The sequence below is a fragment of the Equus quagga genome, chromosome 3 (assembly GCF_021613505.1).
Source record: "Equus quagga isolate Etosha38 chromosome 3, UCLA_HA_Equagga_1.0, whole genome shotgun sequence".
In the NCBI taxonomy this organism is placed as follows: domain Eukaryota; kingdom Metazoa; phylum Chordata; class Mammalia; order Perissodactyla; family Equidae; genus Equus; species Equus quagga.
The window spans coordinates 43,688,758-43,713,767 of NC_060269.1; the positions used below are offsets into that span (position 1 = coordinate 43,688,758).

A 25,010-nucleotide genomic window follows, 5' to 3' on the forward strand; every position below is an offset into this window, starting at 1 on the left:
AAGAAGAAATGTACAATAAGCTATTGAATACAGAATCATTCTGGGGAATGGTCTGGGCAGGAGGTACAAATTTGAGAGTTATAAATTAATGAACTAGATGAGGTCCCGTAGAAAGTGACTTACATAGAAAAGTAAAGATATCTGAGAAATGATTATTCAGGGATGAAACTGAAGAAATGAAGAAGAACAGGCAAAGGAGAATGAGAAGGAGCAGCTAGTGAAGCAAGATTGGAATTAAGGGCCATGTCTTTTACTTGGAATTCAAAGAAAGCTAAGAAAATCTTTTAAGAGGGTGGTCGGGATCACCAATGTCAAGTATTGCTGTTAGATCAACAGAGATGAGGGTTGAGAATTGGCTGCTGAATTTGACAACGTTGTTGACCTTGACAAGACTTGTTTCTATAGATGGTGGTTACAAAAGTCTTGCTAGATTGGATTTAAAAGACATTATAAAGAGAAGAAATGGAAACTGAAAGTATTAAAATTCTTCTGAGGAATTTTGATGTAACGGGAACTTGAGAAATGGCTATAGTTGGAGCTGATGTAGGGTTAACAGAAAGGTTATTGCAGATGGGAGATAATAAAGTGTATTGGTAAGCTGATGAAAAGATTCTAGCAGAGAGAGAAAGTTTATGATGCAAAACAGAGGGAACAATTGCTGGAGTGATTCGACAATGGCAGAAACTCACAGACAAGTGGAAAATGTAACCTTGAGTAGCATTTGCATCTCTTTTTCTAGCTTCTCTATGAGGTTCACAATGATAGAGGAAAATTAGATAAGCAGTTGTTTTGCTTAAAAGTCATATCAAGGTGGGAAATACAAAGAGGGATGTCATCTGTTGTCAGCGTATCGCACCTGCTAATCTTACCATTTGTTATGCACTAGGACACAGATTCAAAGCAAAATACCTTCAAGGCGTGTAAGAGTCAAAATCTCTTGAGAGATAATGGAACATCAAGTATATTCCTCTGAAGTCTTCATTATATTAGCATAGAGGATCTGTAAAACCTGTGCAGGTTTTAATTGACACTGATACCCCTATGACACGAGGTAACTGGTTATGGTTCATCCTTCTGTCTCTGCGGGTTCCAGAGGGTTAGTTTACAGAGCTTCAGATTGGTTTCTTTCCATGTGCTTGTCTATTTGGCTTTGGAGGACTATTTTTAAGCAGTATTGCACAACTTACCTTTGAATAGTGTGTGAAATTTTAGGGAAAACCCCACCTGAACAGGAATATTAAGTAAGATTTCCTTATGGATAGCAGGTATGATTCTTACAGTGACCTTGCAGGGGGAGGAATAGAATTTAGAAGACATGAACTGCTGCTATCTTTTACATTTTATTCTAAACTCTTCATATCAGAAGTGAAAATAGTTTTTAAAATAGAGGTTCTTTTGAGCTCTTTGTGTAGAAATGACCAGTTGCTGATTCAACTATTAATTAGGACAAAGAACTTTGATTTAATTTAAAAATCAAGTTATTAAAACTCTAATTGATAGTGTTCATAATCAAGTCTTTGCTCATGTGAAAATTTTTAGATTTCTACTTTAAAATTTTCTACATTAAAAAGTCTGCCTAGCTATATTAATTCAAAATCACCTTCTGTATTTGAGTCTTTTGTCCTTACATTATGTCCTGTCAGAATCCAAAATAGAAATTATGATTGATTATGTGATATCAAGGAACATTTTAATTACTTATATTTAATTTTTAAGTAAATATTAACATTTACTTATATTACTTATATAAGTAACCTATAGTTACTTATATTTTCTGTTAGAAATGACCACTAAGGGCAGTTGAAAGTTAGCTTTGTACGTCAGGAGGTTGAAGTAGAATTCTTTCTGTCTCCGTTATGGCTGAGGACCCAGAGGCCAAGAACAAAATAGATGTGAAGAGCCCCCATATGTCAAAGTTAGGAAACAGACCTCTTAATGCAAGTCACGCAAAAAAGATGGCTGAAACTGGCTTTGTGACCTTTCGCTCAACATTAACCTCAGTGGCCTAAAAGGGTTGACTGAAGAGAACAAGTGGGAGCACTTCCCTGGAGGAAGATGTGGGAGTGCTGTGGCATTTTCCATACTCCCCGCCACAGACACAGGAGGAAAATGCTTCTCCTTGTTCTCAAACCTAGCAAGAGGCAGAATCACATCTGTCCCCCATGTGTTGGGGGGCCCATGGTGGACTGGCCTCTGACGCACATTGGAGAGTCTGTAACTGAGACTGTTGGCGAGAAGTGGGACAGAGAGAAGAGGGCTGCCGTGAGATGGAAATACGTTTTCTATTTGTCAGGAAAAAGGATGCTCAAGTATTTACTGTGACTCAGATGTAGGTCCCATGAGAGACATCTAGAGAGCAACAGTGAGCAAGAAAGCGCAGGCTGGAAGTTCAGAACAACTTTGCCCAAAAGGACCTGGGAGGGTGATGGAACCCTGATAGTGTGAGCCTGTGGGGTGGGGACTGCAGAATGCCCGGGCTGGAGGCTGGAGTCAGGAGTTGCCACTGGAGAAAAGCCACGGCCGTTTCACAGTGATTGAAATAAGAGGTTCTCAAAGAGGGGATTTTGAGAAACCCACAGAGATGTCTTTACAACAAGGAAGGAGATTGGATTAAATTAACAAAGCAGGAAAACAGAGCAAAAGCGAGTCATACCCCGAGCCCCACCCCTGGCCTGCCTGTGTAAGGAAGGTCTGCCTGGAGAGAGAAGGGCTTTCATTTCTGAATGAAGCTCAGAGTTTTGATTATTACCTAGGACTGGGGATCTTAACTACAGAAGTGACAATTTTAGTGGGACTCAAAGGGCTAGGGGGTGGGGGGCTTTTTATTATCTGAGAGTGACTGAAAATAAGAGATCCACTGGAGATTTCATCCAAGCACAGTGGAAGTACTGGCTCACAGAGCGGGTCTGGCTGGGTGTTGGGGGAAAACCAGAATTTCTTTATAATTCAGTCCTCTAGACTGTAACTCAGTCAATAAAAAGTGACTGGTTTCCAAACAATGGTTGACAGGAACAAAAAAGGCTTATCTTGCATTATCCCGATGCCACCACATTCATCTTGCAAGGAAGCAGCTCACCTCTGAGAGTCACCTTCAGACTTGTTGCCTCTCTATCTTGTCGTGGGATTTCTGTCCAGGACACGTATCATTGTTCAGACATGTGTGCCTGTGGATATTTTAATGAATATATCATTCAAAAGAGATACTTTTCTTGTCTCTATTTTACAAAAAATTTTACACATAAATGCTGTGAAGAGAAGCTGCAAAGAGTAGTTAAAGCAGACAGAGATTCAGTCATGCTGGTGGCCTCGTAGCAGTTTCCACTCAGTTCCTTGGGTTCCCCGGCAGTAGCAAAGGCGCCTCTATCCAAAGGCTCTGTAGGGTCCCTTGGAGAGATTTACTCTAAGTGACTATGAAGCTTAAGTTAGTCATTTCAGTTCTCAATTTCTCCTCTGGCCTCTCTTTACTTAGTATCTCATTTTAAAGTTTTGGTTTGTAGTAGCAAGGAAAACGCTCCCTTTTATTGGTTTGGTACCATACATTTCTAGAGCAACGCAGAATTAGAGTACTGATTTACAAACTAAGATACATGAGTTACAGTATGTATATATGTAAGAAATCAGGGTGTTCTGCATATTTGCTTAACCAAACCACAAATTGCTAACTTTCAACTGGTTTGACTCAGTTTCTTTCTAACTAGTTGTCTTACTTTTGTAACATAGATTTCCCTCCCTCTGCCTATGATACAAGATAGGTTACTGTGAAGTGATGTACCCCACACGTATTAGGGAGTATGTGAAGTTCTTAAGTTATCTGAGGTAATTCGGAAAACAGCCCTTTTATGAAGGACTGGTTTTCCAGGATTGTTAGCCCCGTTTACAAATGAGCTAACTGAGGCACAGAGATGAAGTGTGCAAAGCCACACTGCTAGTCAGGGGTAAGCCGGGATTCAAACTCAGGTGGCCCAGCTCCAGAATCAGTGTGCTTAATCACCAATGGTGCCTCTCAAGCCAGGACAGGCTATATACTTTTTTCTGCTCAATAAGAAGGAGATCTTGCCTTTGGTATATGTGTTTAGGAAGGCTCAAAATGATATGCTGACAATTTAAAAATTATTTAAAAACCATATAGAAAAAGTATATACAGCAATGATGTACAGTTGAAAGAATGATAATAAAATAAAGATCAATGTACCCATTACCAGCCTAAGAATTGGAACATTGCTTGTCTTGTCATTTTAACTGCACGAGGCACAAATGCGTGTATCTTTAACAAATGTTTGCTTGTAAATTACACAATTAGTACCTACCTCTTTTTTCTATACAAGATTTTGATGAGCTACTATGCACTATGGCACATAAATTTATGCACTTGATTTTTCTGCATTTTTTTAAACGTTGAAGTATAACTTAGATTCAGGGAGGTACACAGATCTTAAAGGTAAAGTTCAATGACTTTTTACATGTGTGTATACCCATGAATCCACCTCTCAGACCAAGATACAGAAGATTTCTAGTACTTTAGAGATTTTCCACATGTCATATCCCAGTCAACACCTCCTCTCAAATAGTAATCACTATTCAGATTTTTAGTACCTTAGATTGGTTTTACCTGCTCTTGGCCTTCGTATAAATGGAATCCTAGCAATATGTACTCTTTTGTATCTGGCTTCTTTTGTTCAACACAGTACCTGTGAGATTTCCTCCATGTTGTTGGTGTAGCAGTAGTTCCTTCCTTTTCGTTGCTGCGTGGCATTTAATTGTTTTGAATATGCAATGTATTTGTCCACTTTACTGTTAAATGTGAAAACAAATCCAAACCTAGGTAAGGAGGCTTTATTTGAAAAGATTGTTGCAATAGGGAGAATGCTCCGACTTTCAGACCTATAAGCATCTCAAAGATCAGGCAGGAAGGAATTCTTTTATAGGAATAAATGAGGCTAGAAGCAACCAAATGTCGGGAAGTGCAATGAGCAGGTGGCATAATTGGACAGTTTTTCTTTGCTGTAAGCCAGTTCTTGGAGGAGTCTGGTAAGGAAGTTATGCTTTCCAATGATGGCTTAACCTCAGGAGCAAGAGAAAATTGAGGGGCCTGTGAGGAAGAGAGAAGCCTAACTCACGTTTGTTCAAGTTAATTTAGCAGACGTCTAGTTCAGATGGTCAGTGGGGACAAACAGTTCAGCTACTCATTTATAAGACGGAAAAGGGCTGTTGAGAGGGTCTATGTCTGATCTCGTCATGGGTGAACAAGAGGTTATCTGTGAGTCTTACCCGGGTCACTTGGGGAAAGGTTCTTTGAAGTAAGTTGCTTCCCGGAACACAAAAGGGTCAGGGTATTTCTTAACCATCCCGGTGTTCTAGGAGCTCAGATAAAGTTCAACTAAGGTTGTGCGTCTTTTTTTTTTTTTAATTTTTATTGAGTTAATAATATTACAATATTACAATCTTGTGAAATTTCAGTTGTACATTATTGTTTGTTAGTTGTATTGTAGGTGCACCCCTTCACCCTTTGTGCCCACCCCCCACCCCACCTTTCCCCTGGTAGCCACAAATCTGTTCTCTTTGTCTACATTTTTAATGAGTGGAGTCATACAGAGATTTCCTTCTCTATCTGGCTTATTTCACTTAACATAATTCCCTCAAGGTGCATCCATGTTGTTGCAAATGGGACGATTTTGTCCTTTTTTATGGCTGAGTAGTATTCCATTGTGTGTATATACCACATCTTCTTCATCCAGTCATCTGTTGATGGGCACTTAGGTTGCTTCCACGTCTTGGCTATTGTAAATAATGCTGCAATGAACATTGGGGTGCATGGGACTTTTGGAATTGCTGACTTCAGGTTCTTTGGATAGATACCCAGTAGTGGGATAGCTGGGTCATATTGTAGTTCTATTTTTAATTTTTTGAGAAATCTCCATACTGTTTTCCATAGTGGCTGCACCAGTTTGCATTCCCACCAGCGGTGTATGAGGGTTCTTTTATCGCCACAAACTCTCCAACATTTGTTACTATTAGTTTTAGATATTTTTGTCATTCTAATGGGTGTAAGGTGATATCTTAGTGTAGTTTTGATTTGCATTTCCCTGATGATCAGCGATGATGAACATCTTTTCATGTGCCTATTGGCCATCCGTATATCTTCTTTGGAGAAATGTCTTTTCATGTCTCCTGCCCATTTTTTGATTGGATTGTTTGATTTTTTTGTTGTTGAGTTGTGTGAGTTCTTTATATATTATGGATATTAAGCCTTTGTCAGGTGTATGACTTGCAAATATTTTTTCCCAGTTAGTGGGTTGTTTTTTTGTTTCAATCCTGTTTTCATTTGCCTTGAAGAGGCTCTTTAGTCTGATGAAATCCCATTTGTTTATTCTTTCTATTGTTTCCCTTCTCTGGGAAGACATGGTGTCCGAAAAGATCCTTTTAATACTGATGTCAAAGAGTGTACTGCCTATGTTTTCTTCTAGAAGCCTTATGGTTTCAGGTCTCACCTTTAGGTCTTTGATCCATTTTGAATTTATTTTGGTGAATGGTGAGAAAGAATGGTCAATTTTGATTCTTTTACATGTGGCTTTGCAGTTTTCTCAGCACCATTTGTTGAAAAGACTTTCTTTTCTCCATTGTATGCCATCAGCTCCTTTGTCAAAGATAGGCTGTCCGTAGATGTGTGTTTTTATTTCTGGGCTTTCAATTCTGTTCCATTGATCTGTGCACCTGTTTTTCTACCAGTACCATGCTGTTTTGATTACTGTAGCTTTGTAGTATGTTTTGAAGTCAGGGATTGTGATGCCTCCAGTTTTGTTCTTTTTTCTCAGGATTGCTTTAGCAATTCGGGGTCTTTTGTTGCCCCATATGAATTTTAGGATTCTTTGTTCTAATTCTGTAAAGAATGTCCTTGGGATTCTGATTGGGATAGCATTGAATCTGTAGATTGCTTTAGGTAGAATGGACATCTTAACTATGTTTATTCTTCCAATCCATGTACATGGGATGTCTTTCCATCTCTTTATGTCATCATCCATTTCTTTCAGAAAAGCCTTGTAATTTTCATTGTATAGGTCTTTCACTTCCTTAGTTAAATTCACCCCGAGGTATTTTATTCTTTTTGTAGCGATTGTGAATGTTATTGTGTTCTTGAGTTCTTTTTCTGTTAGTTTGTTATTAGAGTATAGAAATGCTACTGATTTATGCAAATTGATTTTATACCCTGCAACTTTGCTGTAGTTGTTGATTACTTCTAAAAGTTTTCCAATGGATTCTTTGGGGTTTTCTATATATAAGATCATGTCATCTGTGAACAGTGAGAGTTTCACTTCTTCCCTCCCTATTTGGATTCCTTTTATTATTTTTTCTTGCCTAATTGCTCTGGCCAGGACCTCCAGTACTATGTTAAATAAGAGTGGTGATAGAAGGCTACAGTTATGCATCTTTTAATGACAGGGATATGTTCTGAGAAATATGTCAAGTGATTTCATCATTGTGTGAACATCATAGAGTGTACTTACACAGACCTAGATGGTATAGCCTACTGCACGCCTAGTCTATATGGTACTAGTCTTATGGGACCACTGTGGTATATACAGCCCATTGCTGACGGAAACGTCGTTATATGCCATGTGACTGTAATACTATTATTACTGTTAATGAACATTCATAATGTTTCCAGTTTGATATCACTACTTGGGTTTATTAAAAGTGTTGTGAACATTTTTATACATGTATTTTGGTCGACGTAAGGATTTATATCTTTTGGGCATATATTCAAGAATGAAATTTCTGTATTTTAGGGTGTATGAATATTGACTTTAGAAGATACGGACAGTTTTCCAATTACGTTCCCATCATCAATGTATGAGAGTTCCAGTTGCTCCACATCCTCATCAAAACTTGATATTGAGGCTGGCCAGGTGGCATAGGGGTTAAGTTTTCACACTCCACTTCATCAGCCCAGTGTTTACCAGTTCGGATCCTGGGCGTGGACCTACACACCACTCATCAAGCCATGCTGTGGCGGTGTCCCACATAGAAGAACTAGAAGGACTTACAACTAGGATATACAACCATGTACTGGGGCTTTGGGGAGAAAAGAAATAAAGGAAGATTGGCAACAGATATTAGCTCAGGGCCAACCTTCCTAAAACAAACAAACAAACTTGATATTATCAGCAGTCATTTTAACTTTAGTGCTCTGTTGTGGGTATACTGATATTGCATTGTGATTTTCATTTGCATTTCCCTGATGATTAATGTTGTTGAGCACCTTTTTATACATACATAGAACTTTTAGCTATCCTTTTTTGCAAAGTACCTTTCCAAGTGTTTGCTCACTTTGGTAAAAAATTGTTTTCTTTTTCTTATTGATATGTAGAAGCTCTTTACACATTCTAGATAGGATTCTTTGTCAGATATATGTACTACAAATTTCTTCTCCAATCTTTGTTATGCATTTTCACTTTCTCAATGATGTCTTTTGATGAACTGAAGTAATTTTTAGTGAAATCTGATTTATTAATCTTTTATTGTTAATGCTGTGGTGTTTTAAGAAATCTTTCTGTACTCCAAGGTCATGAAGTCTATTTTGGTTTTTTTCTAGAAGCTTTATTGTTTTATGTTTCACATTTCATTCCATGATCTACTTCAGTTTATTCTTTGTGTATGATGTGGGGTATGGTCAAGACTCATTTTTAAAATAGGCATATCCAATTAATGCAGCACATTTATTGAAAAGAACTTCCATACTCTACTAAATTGCAGTTGTACCTTTATTGTAAATCAGTTGCTTGCTTCTCTTTTCTGTCCCACTGGTCTGTTACTTCTTACCTTGTGCCAGTAACACAATTTATTATTACTGTAGTGGAATGCCTGCAGGTCCTCTAGCTTTGTCCTTCAGTGTTACCTTGGCCATCCTAGGGCCTTTGCACTTCCATACAAATTTTAGAATCAGCTTATCCATTTTCACACTTATAGATACAAAATTCTGGGATTTCACTGACATAGTATGGACTCAACTTCGTTTCTAATTTGTATTCAAATGTTAAGTGAAAAAGTAAACAAGAAAAATAATCACACATAGGAAAAAAGGCAAAGCAAACAAACTAATTAGGAGTGAAGCTATTTACCACGATGTTGGAATAACAACCTTTTCATCAGTGTGGCTAGACCTGGGATAATGGTTATTTGAAACCATGTCTAATACAAACCATAGCACTGAATAGTACTCTTGAAGGAATGGGACCTGGGGACTTTTTAATTCCTATCCTGTGGCCAGTTGCTCCGTGAATTATGGGTTGAGCTTCATGAGAGCAGGTGTTTTTGTATGTTTTGTTTGCTGATATTTTTACTGGGTTTAGGAAAATGTCCGGTTGTAGTAGACACTTACTAAGTATTTTGCGAATGACTCACTAAATATTTGTTGAATACTACATGTGTAGTATATTCTGAATGTGTACTTCTATTAAGTATGAGTTTTGTAAGGGAGAAATAATTTCTACTTTTGAAAATTTACATTCAAGGAATATTCCCCTCCCCCCAAAAAACAGTGTTAACAAAATACAGAAAATTACATGTGATAGATGATATTAATCATGTCATAAATCATTTGCTAACAGTACTGGATACTGTATCATAATACCTTTAAAACATATATTTCAAAATCAGTCACACTGATGAATTTTGGGTTATCTTCAAAGTTCTGAATTATTTTAAGTTCAGCACAGTATATTTCATTTTTTATCTTCCAGGTGCTCATGTAAGAACTCTTACTTTTTGTCATGTACACAAGAAGGTTGTTCCGAAATATTAGCTTGAAACTTTTAAGGAGGAAACTAAATCTATCTGACTTGACTTTTCCCTACCAGCCATACAATCCTGCCTATACTGCCTTCTCGCTCTACTCCTTTCCCTCATTACAAGGAAGGAGCTCTCCTTCTCCTGTCTACAGCTCATTCTTTAACCCCTGATTTAGATCTCATTGACTCCTATTTTGGGGGGAAATCTGAAGTTGGGATTAACTTTTTCAAGTTTTTTCACTCAACTGCATCTTTTATAATATATTCAGGTTTTCCAGTACAGCCTAATATAAAGAAAAATGCCAACATGTCTCTAAAACCCACATCTATCTCTAGTTGTCACTGTCCTTTTCTAGAGTGCATATGGTCAACTTTTGTTTTTAGAGGAGTAAAAAAAATTGATTCATTTGATGAATTTTCGAGGTTGAAGTTTTTAGGAGTTATATCCAATGACGTTTGCTCTTGTTGATGTCTATCTTTTCATGTGCCAGATTCTCCTTAGAAGAAAATCAAGAAATCGAATTTTATTTCCAAGTGATAGCTATGCAAATAGTTTAAATCATCAGCCATTTGGTTCAGTAAAAAAAAAAAGAAGGAAACTAATTTGACTGATGTTTTTCTATATTAAATTGACCAATCACTTAGTTAAAACTTCATATACATAGAGTATGGAATTTCTTGTTGAGGTGGTTGTTGTTGAAATTGTATTTAAATTTTTTGTTTTTATTTACCGTGATAAGAACACTTAACATGAGATCTACCCTCTTAACAGATTTTTAAATGTACAGTACAGTAATGTTATCTGTAGGCACAATGTTTTACAGCAGATCTCTAGAACATATTCATCTTGCATAACTAAAATTTTTTACCTGTTGATTAGTAACTTTCCATTGCCCCCTCACTCCAGCCAACCACTATTTTTTCCTTTGCTTCTATGAGTGTGACTATTTTAGATACCTCATATAAGTGGAATCAGGGCATATTTGTGCTTCTGTCACTGGATTATTTCACTTAGCATAATGTCCTCCAGGTTCATTCATGTCGTTGCATATTGCAGAATTCCTTTCTTTTTCATGGCTGAATAGTATTCCCTTGTATGTATATACTACGTTTTTTGTCTCCATGCATCTGTCAATGGATATTTAGGTTTTTTCCACACCGTGGCTATTGTGAATAGTCCTGCAGTGACGTGGGAGTGCAGATATAGGAAGGAGCTGGGGTTTATAGCCCAATCACCCTGTCCTGAGTTGATGGCCAGGGGAGGTGGCTGTGGTGAATGCTGGTTGTTCCAGCTGCTGCTTTGTTCTCTGTAGTCCCCAGGGGACTAATGTATGCCCCATTGTTTCTCCGAGACAGGCGAGGTAGAAGCCAGTCCTTAGGGTAGCAGTGAGCTGTTAGATGTGCAGTCTGACTCTTTCCCTCCTCAGAGAGAGGCTGGGAGCTGAGGGTTCCTTCTGGATAGTCTGTGCTGTGCTGCCCCTAGGGCTGGCGATTATGGCGAGAGGGTTCTCCACTTTTCCTGCTGTTTCATCGTGGCTGGTCGAGTGTAGAAGCCTCTCGTTAGTTTCTGGATTTTTGACAAAGGGAATTGATCCATGCATTGCCATTGAGTCTGTGTGTCCATGAGGGGAAGGAGAGGCCAGAGCTCCCTATTCCATCTTGCTGAAGTCACTCCTAGTCACACTTTTCAGTAGAGGTGCTCCTCATTCCATTTCCTCGCCCACCACTCACTAGCCTCTCCACTCCAGTCTGGTTTCTGTCTCTTTCTCAGCTGAAAAATAGCCTTCCCTTTTGCTAAATCCCATGGAGAGTTTTCAGTCCTCACCTTAACCTCTCAGTGGCTTTCGATCCTGTTAACCAACCCTTCCATAAAATACTCTATCCCTGAGTTCTGTTGACACCACACACTTCTGGATTTCCTCCTTCCCCTTGAGCTGTGTATTCTTTGTCTTAATCGTTGGCTTGTCTTCCTCCATCTGCTCACTAAATATTGGAGTTCCTCATGTTTCTATTCCATGTCCTTTTCTCACTGTAAACTCTCTTTTCTAACAAGTGATTGGTCTGACCATTCAAGACATCTGAGGAGCTTTTAAAATCCTGATGCCCGGGCCTCATCCCAAACTAATTAAACCTGGAGGAGGGTAGTAGAGCTGGGCATCAGTAGTTTGCAGAGCTCCTCAGGTGATTCCGATGCACAGCCAAGGCTGAGAATCACCAGACAAATTCATCTGAACCCACGGCCTTAAATACTACTTTTATATCAGAATAACCAACGTTTGTGTTTGCTTCTTAAATGCGCAACCTGCACATTGCACTGTGCATGGCACGTAGTAAATGCTCAAGAACTTTCTTAAAGGAATTCAGGAATGAGTAAAGTAAAAGAGAAATTTAGCATATTGGTAGTTGCATGATTGGTTAAGCTTTTGCTCTTCTTTAAGGAATCTTGTTATTTAGTTGATGTTGCAAGTTGAGTTCTCTTAGAGACAGCCTCCAAGATGAAGATTTACTTGCAGAAAGGGATTGCTTTTGAAACAAGACCTCGTAGGGGTGAGAAAAGCAGATTCAAACACAGGAACAATGCACTTGCAACTGAGGCCTTAATTGATGCCACAGGGAGCTCTGAAGCTGGGATGGCCTTTCAGAGTTGTCTCAATTAGTAGAAAGGGATTTGGAGACCTCTGTATCCCCATATCAAAGTCTCTGGATGTGGGTTGCCTCCAGGGCAAGACATCCTCCTTCAGCTGAAGATTATTCCAGAAGAGATCCTGCTTAGAACCTTAGGCAGCCAACATCCCTGGCAGCAGCCTCAGTTCTGAAGGGGCCTCTGAGGGATGCAGCACCACAGCATCCACTACAGGTAGAACCGGATTATCCCTGCAATGGGATCTTAGAGACCATCTCATGTAAACCTTTGATTGACAGGTGAGTATACAGAGGCTCAGAGAGGGTGAGTGATTTGCCCAGTATCGTGTGGGAATCTTACAGTCTCTCTGGGGCTAGAACACCAGTCTCTTGACTCATAGACAAGTGTGTCTTAATTATACCCACACTTAACTCAACTTTATGATGTATGTGTGAGTGTGGGGTTTATCGTATTACCATTTCTATTAGGCTAGAAAGGAAACATTTTATATTTATGCTATGTGTAGAAAATTGAGGAAAGATAAGCACTGTTCCAGTTATAGTCAGTAGCAGAGTTAGAGGTGTAACTATGGATTCTTATTTGTTGGGCCAGGGTGTAATACTGTTTCTGTATAGTGTGGAAAGTAATTGCACAGTAAATGTTTGCTTTGGATTGAGGTTTAAGTTTAATTCCTTATGTCATGAGGTTTGTAACAAATTAGTAAACCAATGAGAAGTAGTGAGAATGTAGAGTGTCTTACACTGTTTGAGAAACATACCATATAAATAGGAGATACTTGAGTATTCCTAGGATGGGTAATCTCACATGTGATATGAAGTTTAAAAAGACCATAGCCTTTGGTGAGATTTGGAAATTGCTAATTTCCAAAATCCAGCATCTCTCCAAATAGATGTTTCTACTTTGTGAAAAATATTTTTCTTTGGGCTATGGATGATGTAATTGCATAGTAAAGATAGACAACATTTGAAGATGTTTCCATGGGATCCAGTTCCTTAAGCCCAATTGGGGGGATTAATAAAATGAATTTTGTGGAACACTATTCTTAATTACGATTCTTGGCCTATTATAATCTGACAGACTTTGCCACACACATACACATATACCCATAAACACACTCTTTTCAAATAAATGTAAACTAATTAAACTCACCTAATCTTGTATGTATTTATAAGCCTTCTGTTCACACTTTGATCTGGAAAAACAGACTGGAAAAAAAAATACAGAAGCTGTCAAGAGAGGTTATAAATTATACTATAGTTAGGCAAATACAAAACAAATGAAAATATTCTGTAATAATTCCATAATCATCTGGATTCCTAAATTAACTACTGACTTAATTTATTACCTGAATATACGAAGTGTTTGTCTTTGTGTGTGTATCTGGCTGATTATCTAACTAAAGATTCTTCTATGTAGATGAAAATGGGATACTGCCCTTTTAGTAAGTTGACATGTACAAACTTGTAGCCGTGTTTTTTCATAATCCCCAGCCTTACTGTCTGATCAAAATGTCAGTTCTATATGATCGTATACATAGTTTGCCTCCAGTTAAGGCTGTGGATTTTGGAATAAGAGAGTGAGATTGCCTCTCATGAATCTTTTAGCTTCTCTCCTGCTCTTGTTTTTACTTTATTTTTTCGGAGAAGTTTTAGATTCACAGCAAAATTGAGAGGAAAGTGCAGAGATTTCCCATGTACCCCCTGTCCCTACAATGGCATAGCCTCTCCCATTATCAACATGCCCCCCAGAATGGTACATTTGTTACAATTGATGAACCTACATTGACACATTGTAATCACCCAAAATCTATAATTTACTTAGGATTCATTCTTTTTTTTTTTTTCTGTTTTATCTCCCCAAATCCCCCCGGTACATAGTTGTATATCTTAGTTGCACATCCTTCTAGTTGTGTCATGTGGGACACCACCTCAACGTGGCCTGACGAGCAATGCCATGTCTTCGCCCAGGATCCGAACCGGCGAAACCCTGGGCCACCGCAGCGGAGCGCGTGGACTTAACCACTTGGCCATGGGGCCAGCCCCTAGGATTCACTCTTGATGTTGAACATTCTATGGATTTGAACAAATGTATAATGACATGTATCCATCATTATTGTATCATACAGAGTATTTTCACTGCCCTGAAATCCTCTATACTCCACCTTCAAACCCTGGCAACCACTGCTTTTTTAACTGTCTCCATAGTTTTGCATTTTCCACAATGTCATATAGTTGGAACTATACAGTATGTAGCATTTTCAGATTGGCTTCTTTCACTTACAAATATGCATATCAGTTTTCTCCATAGCTTTTCATTGCTTGACAGGTCATTTCTTTTTAATGCTGAAGAATATTCCACTGTCTGGATATACCACAGTTTATCCATTCACATTCTGAAGGACATCTGGATTGCTTCCAAGTTTTGGCAATTATGGGTAAAACTGCTATAAACATCCTGTGCAGGTTTTGTGTGGACATAAGTTTTCATCTCCTTTGGGTAAAGACCATGGAGCACTATTAGTGGATCATATAGTAAGAGTATATTTCATTTTGTAAGAAACCACCACTATCTTCCAAAGTGGCTGTACCATTTCGAGTTCTCACCAGCAATGAATGAGAGTTCCTATTGTTCCACATTCTCGCCAGCATTTGATGTTGCCGGTGTCCTGGATTTTGACCATTCTAATGGACGTGCGGTAGTATCTTATTTTTGTTTTAATTTGCTTTTCCCTGATGACTTATGATGTGGAGCTCTTTTCAGATGCTTATTTGCCATCCATATATTTTCTTTGATGATGTATCAGTCCAGTCTTTGGCCCTGTCCTCTTTTTTTCCTCAAACTTTTAATTTTAGAACAGTTTTAAATTCATAGAAAAATTGCCAAAACACTACAGAGTTCCCAATACCCTGTACCTACTTTCCTTATTATTAACGTCTTATATTGGTATGGTACATATTTTATAATGAAACAGCCAAGATTGACACATTGTTACTAACTAGAGTCTACACCTTGCTCAGATGTCCTTCATTTTTACCTCATGTCCTTTTTCTGCTCCAGGATCCCATTCAGGATAGTACATTACATCTAGTGTCGTGTCTCCTTAGGCTCCTCTTGGCTGTGACAGTTCTCAGACTTACTTTGTTTTTCATGATCATAAGAGTTTTGAGGAGTATTAGGTATTTTGTGGAATATCACTCCATAGGGATTTGTCTGATTTTTTTCATGATTAGTCTTGAGATTATGTGTTTTGGGGAGGAATAATACGGGTTTAAAAATGCCATTCTCATCACCTTATATTGAAGGTACATGGAATCAATATGACTTATCACTATAGAGATTAACCTTAATCACCTGGCTGAGGTAGTACTTGGCAGGTAGAAACTACTCCTTTTTCTCCTTTTCCCATACTATACTTTTTGGAAGGAAGTCACTAAGCACAGCTCTGCACTAAGGATTGGGGAGTTAAGCTCCATCATTTGAGGGCAGAAGATCTACACCAGTTATTTAGAATTCCACATGGGAGATTTGTCTGTTCTGTACCACTTATTTGTTTATTCAATCAGTCATTTATTTATATTTGTACGGAATCATGGATTTTTATTTTGTACTCTGAATTATAACCCAATGCTACTTTATTTTATTCCTCAAATCATTCTAGATTTGGCTATGGGGAGCTCTTTCAGTTGGCTCCTGTGTCCCTTTGACATAGTCCCATTATTTATTTATTTTTGAGGAAGATTAGCCCTGAGCTAACATCTGCCACCGATCGTCCTCTTTTTGCTGAGGAAGACTGACTCTGAGCTAACATCCGTGCCCATCTTCCTCTACTTTATATGTGGGACACCTGCCACAGCATGGCTTGACAAGCGGTACATAGGTCCACACCTGGGATCTGAACCATCGAATCCTGGGCTGCCGAAGTGGAACGTGTGAACTTAACTGCTGCGCCACTGGGCTGGTCCCCCATTATTTATTTTTTTTTGAGCTTACTTTCTGTCACTCACAAGATACACATTTTTTTTTTAATCTTTTCTTATGTCACTCTAGATGAGAATGACAGCATTTGTTTCCATGAAGGAAGGTTTCTTATCCTGTGGACCACAAGCCTAGGAACCCTCAGCACTGCAAACTTTATGTGCATTTTTTCAGGGAAGAACAGAGCCTTTATCAGATGCTCAGCAGTGTCTGTGACCTAAAAAAGAGGTAAAGAATCACTGCCCTAGAGTAAAGAGGAGAAATAATACATCCTACGCATTTTACATCCCTTGTTCTTTCCTTGCTGCTTTGTTCTTACTTCAGTTCATGTCCAGCTGAAGACTTTGCAGCTCCCACGCTGAGATTACTCAGGCGAGCATATGCCATTCAAGTCTGAGAAGACCTTTGACCATTGTCATTGTGTTTATAACTCTATAGAAATATGAAACAATCCTTTTGGAGTCAGATTCCTGGTTTGGAGGAGAGGATTAAGACAATATGCTCGTATACACCAGTTTTGAAATGGAACTGTGCAGTGTGGTCACTAAAGGGTCATGTAAGAATAAGAACGTTCTACAGTTAATGGAAAACTGAGCATCCCTCTTTGGAAAGAAATTACTGAATTTTTTCTCTAGTGTTGGAAAACATTACATCATATCGCTATACAGCCTGATACATTCCTTGCATAACTTTACATATTGGTAATGACATCAGTTCAAGTTTAGGCAAAGGAACAAAAGAGGACTAGTTGTAAAAAGGCTTTTGATATAAAACATTATTTTCTCTAGTCATTTGATCACTTTGCCTGAGTAGAATAAGTTATTTTCTTAAATTAATATCATATTTCCATGAAATAAATCTTGTTTTGCAATAATATCAGAATTGTTGATAGATTTCTTGAAATAAAACAAAATGGCATAGTCAAATGGATAAAGCATTGGACTGAGATTCAGACTATGAAAACTCTAATAATGAAATAGGCGTTAAGTGTGTAACTTAATTAAAATCATTTAACTCATCTTATTTCTGCTTATTTTCTGTAAATAATACTGGTCACTTTCCAAATTATAAGGTTATATGTAGTAAAGTGCAGACATAGGAAAATAAGCACATGCAAATTGTTTCAGCTCTTTCAAAGAAAGTGGCATAGCTATCAGGCTCTCAAAATATATTTTAATGTGTAGAGATGACTTCAATGTTATTTTTGTATTGACTAAGCTAAAAAAAGGATTTCTATATTTTTTTGAGGTTGAAAAAAATCCTGGAATTCGTGCAAGTGGATATAAACCACAAGAGATTTCAGTTAAATTTTAAAATGTCTTTGGATTTCTAATATAAAGGAAGTGAACTGTTGATTAAATATTCTCTCAGGTTGCTTGCAGCAGAGACATGAAAATATATATTGACACAAATGAGAATAAAAGAAAAGGGGCTATAACATACTTGATATACTCTTCTTTTTATTTCAAGAGATTTTTGTCAACTAACATTGAACTTTTGTTGTTCACACATAAGAATTTTATTTCTAAACTATGGAGAGAAATACTAACATTTGGAGATGGCTGGAGGAAAGAGTGACTCTGATAAGTTGAAGAAAGGGCAAATTCAGATTTTTCCAGGACTAATGATTTTCAAAGACTAATACAACCTAAGGTGTAATGTTTTATATATAAAAATAGGAGAGAAAGATATATATCCTAAAGCAATATATGAATGGATAAGAAGATAGATACTACTCCATTTTCATTATGGCAGGCTTATTGTGAAATGATAACCAGGACCAGGATTACTACGTTTCATTCTTTCCTGCCTTAGAAAGATCTTTTAACCCTGCTCTGTCTTGGTTTCTGCATATACCATGTACGCTATTGTTCCATTTACTCACCCACTGCTCACTCTTCTACCAGTTTGGTTTTTCTCCATCTCTCCACTGAAAAACAGTTCTCTGTGTGGTTAATATCTCTCCTGTTTAACCAACTGAGACTGATAATCAAATGAAAGAATGTAATGGACATGATGGTTGATTCCCCAATATCTATTCCATACCAGATGTGGGCCAATCATGATTGTTTCTTCCTCCTTGCTAGTGATTGGTTCACCAAAGACCAACGCTGGGAAAATTCTGGTGGAAAACAAGTCCTTTCTTATAAGAGGACATGTCAGGAATAAATGCTCTTCTTCATCTGGAAATGACATGTGGAACTGCTACCTTGATAGCACACACAGTCACCCTGAGCTGAAGTCAACTTAGACAAGCCAGCACATGGCCAAGTGCTTGAAGCAATGTGTATTTAATACTATACAAGCAGGATAGGGAATTACAAAAATAGAGAAACCAGGATTTCGTCAAGACTCATACTGTCTGCATTCAGTCTAGTTGGTAATATGCACATGGATATGAAAAAAAGCTACAGAATAATTGCCAAACAGCATATTTATCAGTTTCTGTTCATTAGGATAAACTGGGGTGATTGAGGCCATATTTTAGAAAGGTAATCTGAAAGGACAGGTTGGGTTTAGATTAGCACAATGAGGAGTGGAAGTTACAGCATTCCAGGCAGGGGGACTGATTCGGAACCAGTGAATGGAGGAAGGACAAAATTTGGTGGTGAGTTAGAAAGGCTAGAATATGAGTTTTGATTGACTGAATTTATAGCTGTAAGTAAATACCCAAAAGAGTGGTGAGATTTAAGAGTTTATGTACCATCTTAACAGGTGAAAAGTAGGAGGGATGTATGTCTTTAAAGGGAGAGTAAATGATTTTTAGGAAAGACAATTGGGCCCTTAGAGGAATAGATGGGAGGTATAATAGTTTGTGACTAAATGTCTGGGTGTGGTGTTCACTTCCAGTGTCCTGTCCTGTGATATAAGTCAATCTTCCCTAGTCAATGAAACTCCCAGGGAGCAGATTTATGACAATCGAGCTTGTTTTGGAGGATCTGTCTGTAGGCAGATAAGAATAGTTCAGAGAAAGCCACTCTCTGCATTTGCTGTTTTTCAAGTGCCTTTAGCTTGAAATAATCTTTATGCCAAAGAGGCATATTATAGGATGACATAGTCCACCACCCTTCATAGCTGGAAGAAAAAAATTAGTCTGGAAAGTTCTCTACTACAGAAATTAATGTTAATTGTCTTTATGTTGTCTAGTCATTTCATTGCTTAGAGGGAATGTACTTGTGAGGGATTTTATGTCAAGAGACACAGTAATAACAGTCCTTAATTGATTCAGTACAAGTGTATTTTATAACCAATCAATTCTGTTTTCCTCCCTTGAATGCAAAAACTTGTAGATGTGCTTGAATACTAATTTGCATCCTAATATCCAATTTTCCCACATACCCTCATTCTCTTTAGAGATTTCTGTCTTTTGATAAGGGATGACAGTTGGCTCTAAGGAGGTTATGATTTTACCTGCAGTGAAATGGAAAATCTCGTTACCAGTCCCCAAGCCCCTGCAGCTGTGACATCAGAGCTGATAAGGCCATGAGAAGCAATTCAAAAAATCTTTATAATCTTCAGCACCTTTGGGAGGTTTTACTAATTGATTTTCATTTTTTTCTTTAATGTTTTGGACTCTGCATGATATCTACTTGAAAAGCTTGTCTGTATCAATTCGTATTTTTATTGTTTTCATAAACTTCTTAATATCTGTCAGATTTCACCTGTAATGGTTGTATCCTATGTGCAGATTGTATGATAATTAACTCAGAATAGAATTGCCTGGCAGGTAAAAGCTGGGATTTCAAAGCAAAGCCATGCCCATTACATCTAAGTTTGCTTCATATAAATTAATATCATTTAATTTAATGCTTATCATTTAATTAATATCATTAATTTAATATGTTTTAATAAATCAATGTCATATAAATTAATATTTATGAAATTAATACTTTTACCACATCAATACAGAATAAACAGTGCTAGATGCTCCAAGGATAGTTTTAATCTTCCTTGTGATTATCATGGATTTTTTTTGTATTGGAAATTGATTATATAATAACACTTTATGAGTGGCAAAACAAATCCAAACAAACAGTAAACAACAAAACATTTTCCATTGGCTTCCAAGGAAGTGTTTTTTTTTTATGTGCACTCAAGCAACTACCAATTTAGTCAAGATTCATTGTTCAAAGTTAATTAAAATAGAAAAATCTGGCAGTTTTTCCCTTTTGATAGTTGACGTGAATTTATATATACACTGTTGAAGAAAGAGGTAGCTGTGTCTTATAGCTTTGTAGAGTATTTTCCTTGTTTGATTGATCTGATAGAGAAACTTCTTTTACCAATTCCCCTCCTGGACTAACATTTCACTCAATAAGGAGAACATTTATTGTGTATTTCTTGGGCAATATCATTTTATAGACGTTGGCATGATTGTTTTATGAATTCTGGCCATATCATCTTATAATATTCACATACTCCTTTGCTTGGGCAGAAGTCTAATATTATACATTATTTGCAACTTATTTTTTGCTGCTTTTCCTTTTGCTGCTATCACATTGTCTGTGCTTCCTTTGTGCTTGTCTAGATTTTGACTGCAACTTGCTTCAGGACAAGTAAGATGTCTGCTTAATTTTATTTAAAAGAAAGTAACGTGGAGTATTTAGGACAATGTTTCATGCATTTGGTAAAATTAAGTGCTAAAAGACTTTTTTGTTTGTTTTTATTTTTTATGACAAATATCTTTTGGCTTCTGACAATGTCTACTATTTTTCATTTACTTCTATTTGGAAAAACCATGTATACTGGTGGATTTGTATCAAAAAGCAAAGTCTTTTCTCTGATGAAAATCACCCATTCCTGTGGCTTGCTATTTTTAAATGCTTATCAAGGTTTTGTATTGCTTTTTCTCTTACAGCCAGCAGTCTGCAGAGGACCTTGCACGAGTACCCGCCAACTCCACTAGCAATATCTTGAATAGGCTACTGGTCAGTTATGATCCCAGGATCAGACCAAATTTCAAAGGTTTGTTTCTCCCTCCTCCAAATATCTTCATTCTTTGCAATTTAAAAATTAACTTTATCTGTATAAAATTATTTATTTGTGATGTTTAAAATAGTAATATTTCAAATTGACATATACTGTCCTGTAATGTGCTTAGATCAGAGCAATGTAATGCCAAAAAATGTTCAAAGATAAGCAAAATATTAGTTCTAATAGTTTTATATGGTTTCCAGTTTTTTTTTTTTTAAAAGGCATGTTGTGAATTAATAGGCTAAACTCTGTAATGAGTGTTCTAAGTACTTAGTATTCTTAACCTTAGTAATTTAAAATTCAGGCTCTGGATACAGATCTGGCTTTCATTCACAGACACCACAGTCATAGTGTGTAGGAGAATGTCGATATACTCATTTAAGGATAGATACCGTTTAACACATCTTTTGAGAACCAAGACCACACTTGACAATAAAAGTCATGAGAAGATTATATAGCTGTACAAACTTTTTGTTTTTCTTTCTTTTTTTTCATCCTCTTGATGAGTTAGGAAAAGCTTTGTGAAAAAAATCTCCTCTAAAAAACTGTAATCCTTGTTGCTGGTTAAGGACAAGTATTAAGGTAGATCAGTTTAACATTGTAAGGCTGGATTTTTTTTTTTATCCTTTAAAGAAGAAAAAAAAGTCTGCAGCTGCTTCTAGTCAACTGAAGTTATACAACTATGTTGTAAAAACAGGGATTTTGTTCATTACCAGAACCGATTCAGTTACTTTCAACAACAGCCCTGGTCTGAGTTGTCACATGTCTACTGTATATTGATTCACCACCTGGTTTTCATCAGTCAGTGGTTATGTGGCTAAAAGGCTAAATTCACATTTTTCCTTTGTTAGCCCAACCAGCAGCCCACAATGAGTAAAGAAAAAAAAAGAAAAGCAAGAAAGAAATTTGCAACATTATACCTTAGTTCTCACTCCATGAACTTTCAAATTATTTTCCAACAGGTCAGGCAAAAATCTTTATAATGACTCTGTTATATGTCTGATTAACTTCGCATTTTTGTGAATTAAAAATCTAAGTAAAGTAATTGGAAGTAAAATGTATTGAATACTGCTTTACCGATTAAAGTAAGAATTTGAAATGATTATAAAATTGCAAAAATTTAGACCATATTTTTAAATGATGTTTTTAAGAGTAGTGTATGTTTTCTTAAAGTAAATGCATCAACCCAATTTAAAATCTTTTAAAAGGTAAATGTATTTTCCCAGAATCTCTACAATTTAAGAGATAAATATTTCTGAATAAATAACATGAAATACAACTCATTTTTGATTTGTGTTGTGATCCCTACTTAGAAAATTAAGTTACTAGCAGTTGTGAACGTGGTATACTGAGAGCATAGATTTATAATTTTATATCTTGTGGATTGGAAAATAATATAAAAATCAAAGGCATAAACCATAAAAATATGAAGATTCTGACCAAATTTTTAAAGCTACTAAATAAATCCTTAATTTTTATTCATAGGCATTCCTGTTGATGTGGTAGTCAACATTTTTATCAACAGCTTTGGATCCATTCAAGAGACAACAATGGTAAGATTACAATTAATTTAATATTTTTAATTATCAAAATTTTAACTAGAGGGTAGTGAAAGTAACATTAAAACTGAAAAATAAGGAATAACTCTAAGGAAAAATGCATGCTCTCTCCTTGTATAAAATATCCACATTCCAAGGTTTTGTTAAATCAGTGATTTCAGTGCCTATGTAATTTTGCAATTCAAATTTAACTTTAATACTGCGTTAATACTTATGGACTTGGAAGAATTAATATACTCACCCTGAACAACAACTTGGATACCACCTGGAAAAAGGTTTTATATGATGACTACTCTAGAGCAACATTTTTTTCCCTAATATGCTTATATGTATGAGCATTCAAAAATATTTAAATGTTCACAGGTTTTTTTCTTCCAGTTTCCTGAGGAGAATTTTTGTTTTCTTGGTTGTGCTAATTTTGTGATGTGTGGAGAAGAGAAATGTAAAAAGCAAAATTGATTTTCATAAAATAGGGCAGCAGAGCTCCCTGAAAAGATATGTAACAAGGAGAAAGGGGAAGGAAGAGTGAGAAGGGGTACAGGCAGCCTCCTGTCTTGAAAAAAGTGGAAAAGAAAGATTTGGAGAGTGGCTGCTCTCCGGGATGAGCTGGAGTTTAAGATGGCTGTGAAGTGTGATTGGTAGATTTCCTGAGTGATGTGTGACATAATTGTGCCTCAGCTTCTCGAAAGACTTTCGATAAAGTCTAGTTGCTTTTTGATGTTTCACAATATTAGATTTGTGCCCTTTTTGAAAAACCACATACTGAAATGGTACTTCAGGTAGGAGAAGGAAGGTCCAAGTTTTTTTCTTTTTCTTTTTTTTGAGATACTTATGTTTTTCTTAAGTAATTGTACAACGTTTGAATTGAAAGCCTACTAATGAATGCTTGAAGCACAGTATAATTTTTCAGGGAATACCTCAGACTAGAGAAAAAATGATTTAAAATATTTATTCTTTTATTCCTAGTAACAGCAGTGTGTTATAAAAGCAATTTTATATTGCATTTAAATTGTGACACCTATTTTTGTATCTAATTGTGGTGAGAATGTTATTTATTTTTTTATAAAACCATGTATTTAGCCCCTGATTAATTGATTTTCTTAGACAATGCGTAGATATTTTTAGAGAATTATTTAAAAGATGATTTTGGAATAAAGTCCAAAATTCACTTCCAGTGACTTTCAGTTCACCTAAGGAACAGAGACATACAGGATAGATCATTAGAAGACAGCTCAGAAGTAGAATATAGACTACCATATATCACTCAAGAGACAAGTGTAGCACTCATTAATTAAAAATGTAATTAGTCTTTCTCAGCACTTCACTTTGCAAGAGTAAGGGATGCCATTTTTCTCAAGGTGAAACTTTAAGGGACTCTGTTTGCTCTCTACGCTCTTCTCTGTACCCTGTTTTATCTTTCATGGCCCCGCTACACTAATCCTCAAACACCGCTATCAAGATGTGACAGCCCGTTGGAAACAGCCCCAACTCTATCTTGCATTTTAGGACAACTAATGCAAGGACATTATTTTCTCATTTGCATAAAGGCTACACATGTGTCTTAGCTCAGTAAGTATCCTTAATGTATCTATTTAATAAACACTGAATGCCTTCCAAATATCAGACCCTAAACTTCTCTAGGTCCCATCAGTAGTTACGTGATTGTATCAAGTTGAAAACACCTGAGGGGAAGGATGTTAGAAAAGGAAGAACTTTCTTACAGATTATTTGAGGATTATAATCAAATATTTAATAAATTCTAACATAATCTGCTGCTGCTCTCCTGCACAGACTCATTGCAGAAGCTAGCACAGAGTACTTATTGCAGGGGCCAGATTCAACTAATTCTCATCATGGAGTCTTTGCCTCTACTATTGATCCCTGAGCTTGATCTCTTATCTTCTAATCAGCGCCTTTTATGGCTAGTCTGACTCACTTGGTGCCCTCTTTTCAATCTAGATCTTTCATCTCTATCATTTGTTTGTTACTTAAATCTGGTAGCTTCTTTCCTGTAATTAAACAATTATTGTTTGTATTCTTCTTATTCTTGAATGGACTCTAAACCTCTTAAAA

The 25,010-nt window shown here is 36.8% G+C and overlaps 1 protein-coding gene across 1 annotated transcript in view; it reads left to right on the forward strand.

Moving 5' to 3' along the window:
• The window catches only part of GLRB (glycine receptor beta), an 85,876-nt gene that overhangs the window by 16,934 nt on the left and 43,932 nt on the right, over positions 1-25,010 (forward strand). The window contains exons 3-4 of the mRNA XM_046656888.1: positions 21,263-21,369; positions 22,864-22,931. Of these exons, the coding sequence (XP_046512844.1) occupies positions 21,263-21,369; positions 22,864-22,931 (175 nt within the window). The remainder of the gene's footprint in view (positions 1-21,262; positions 21,370-22,863; positions 22,932-25,010) is intronic.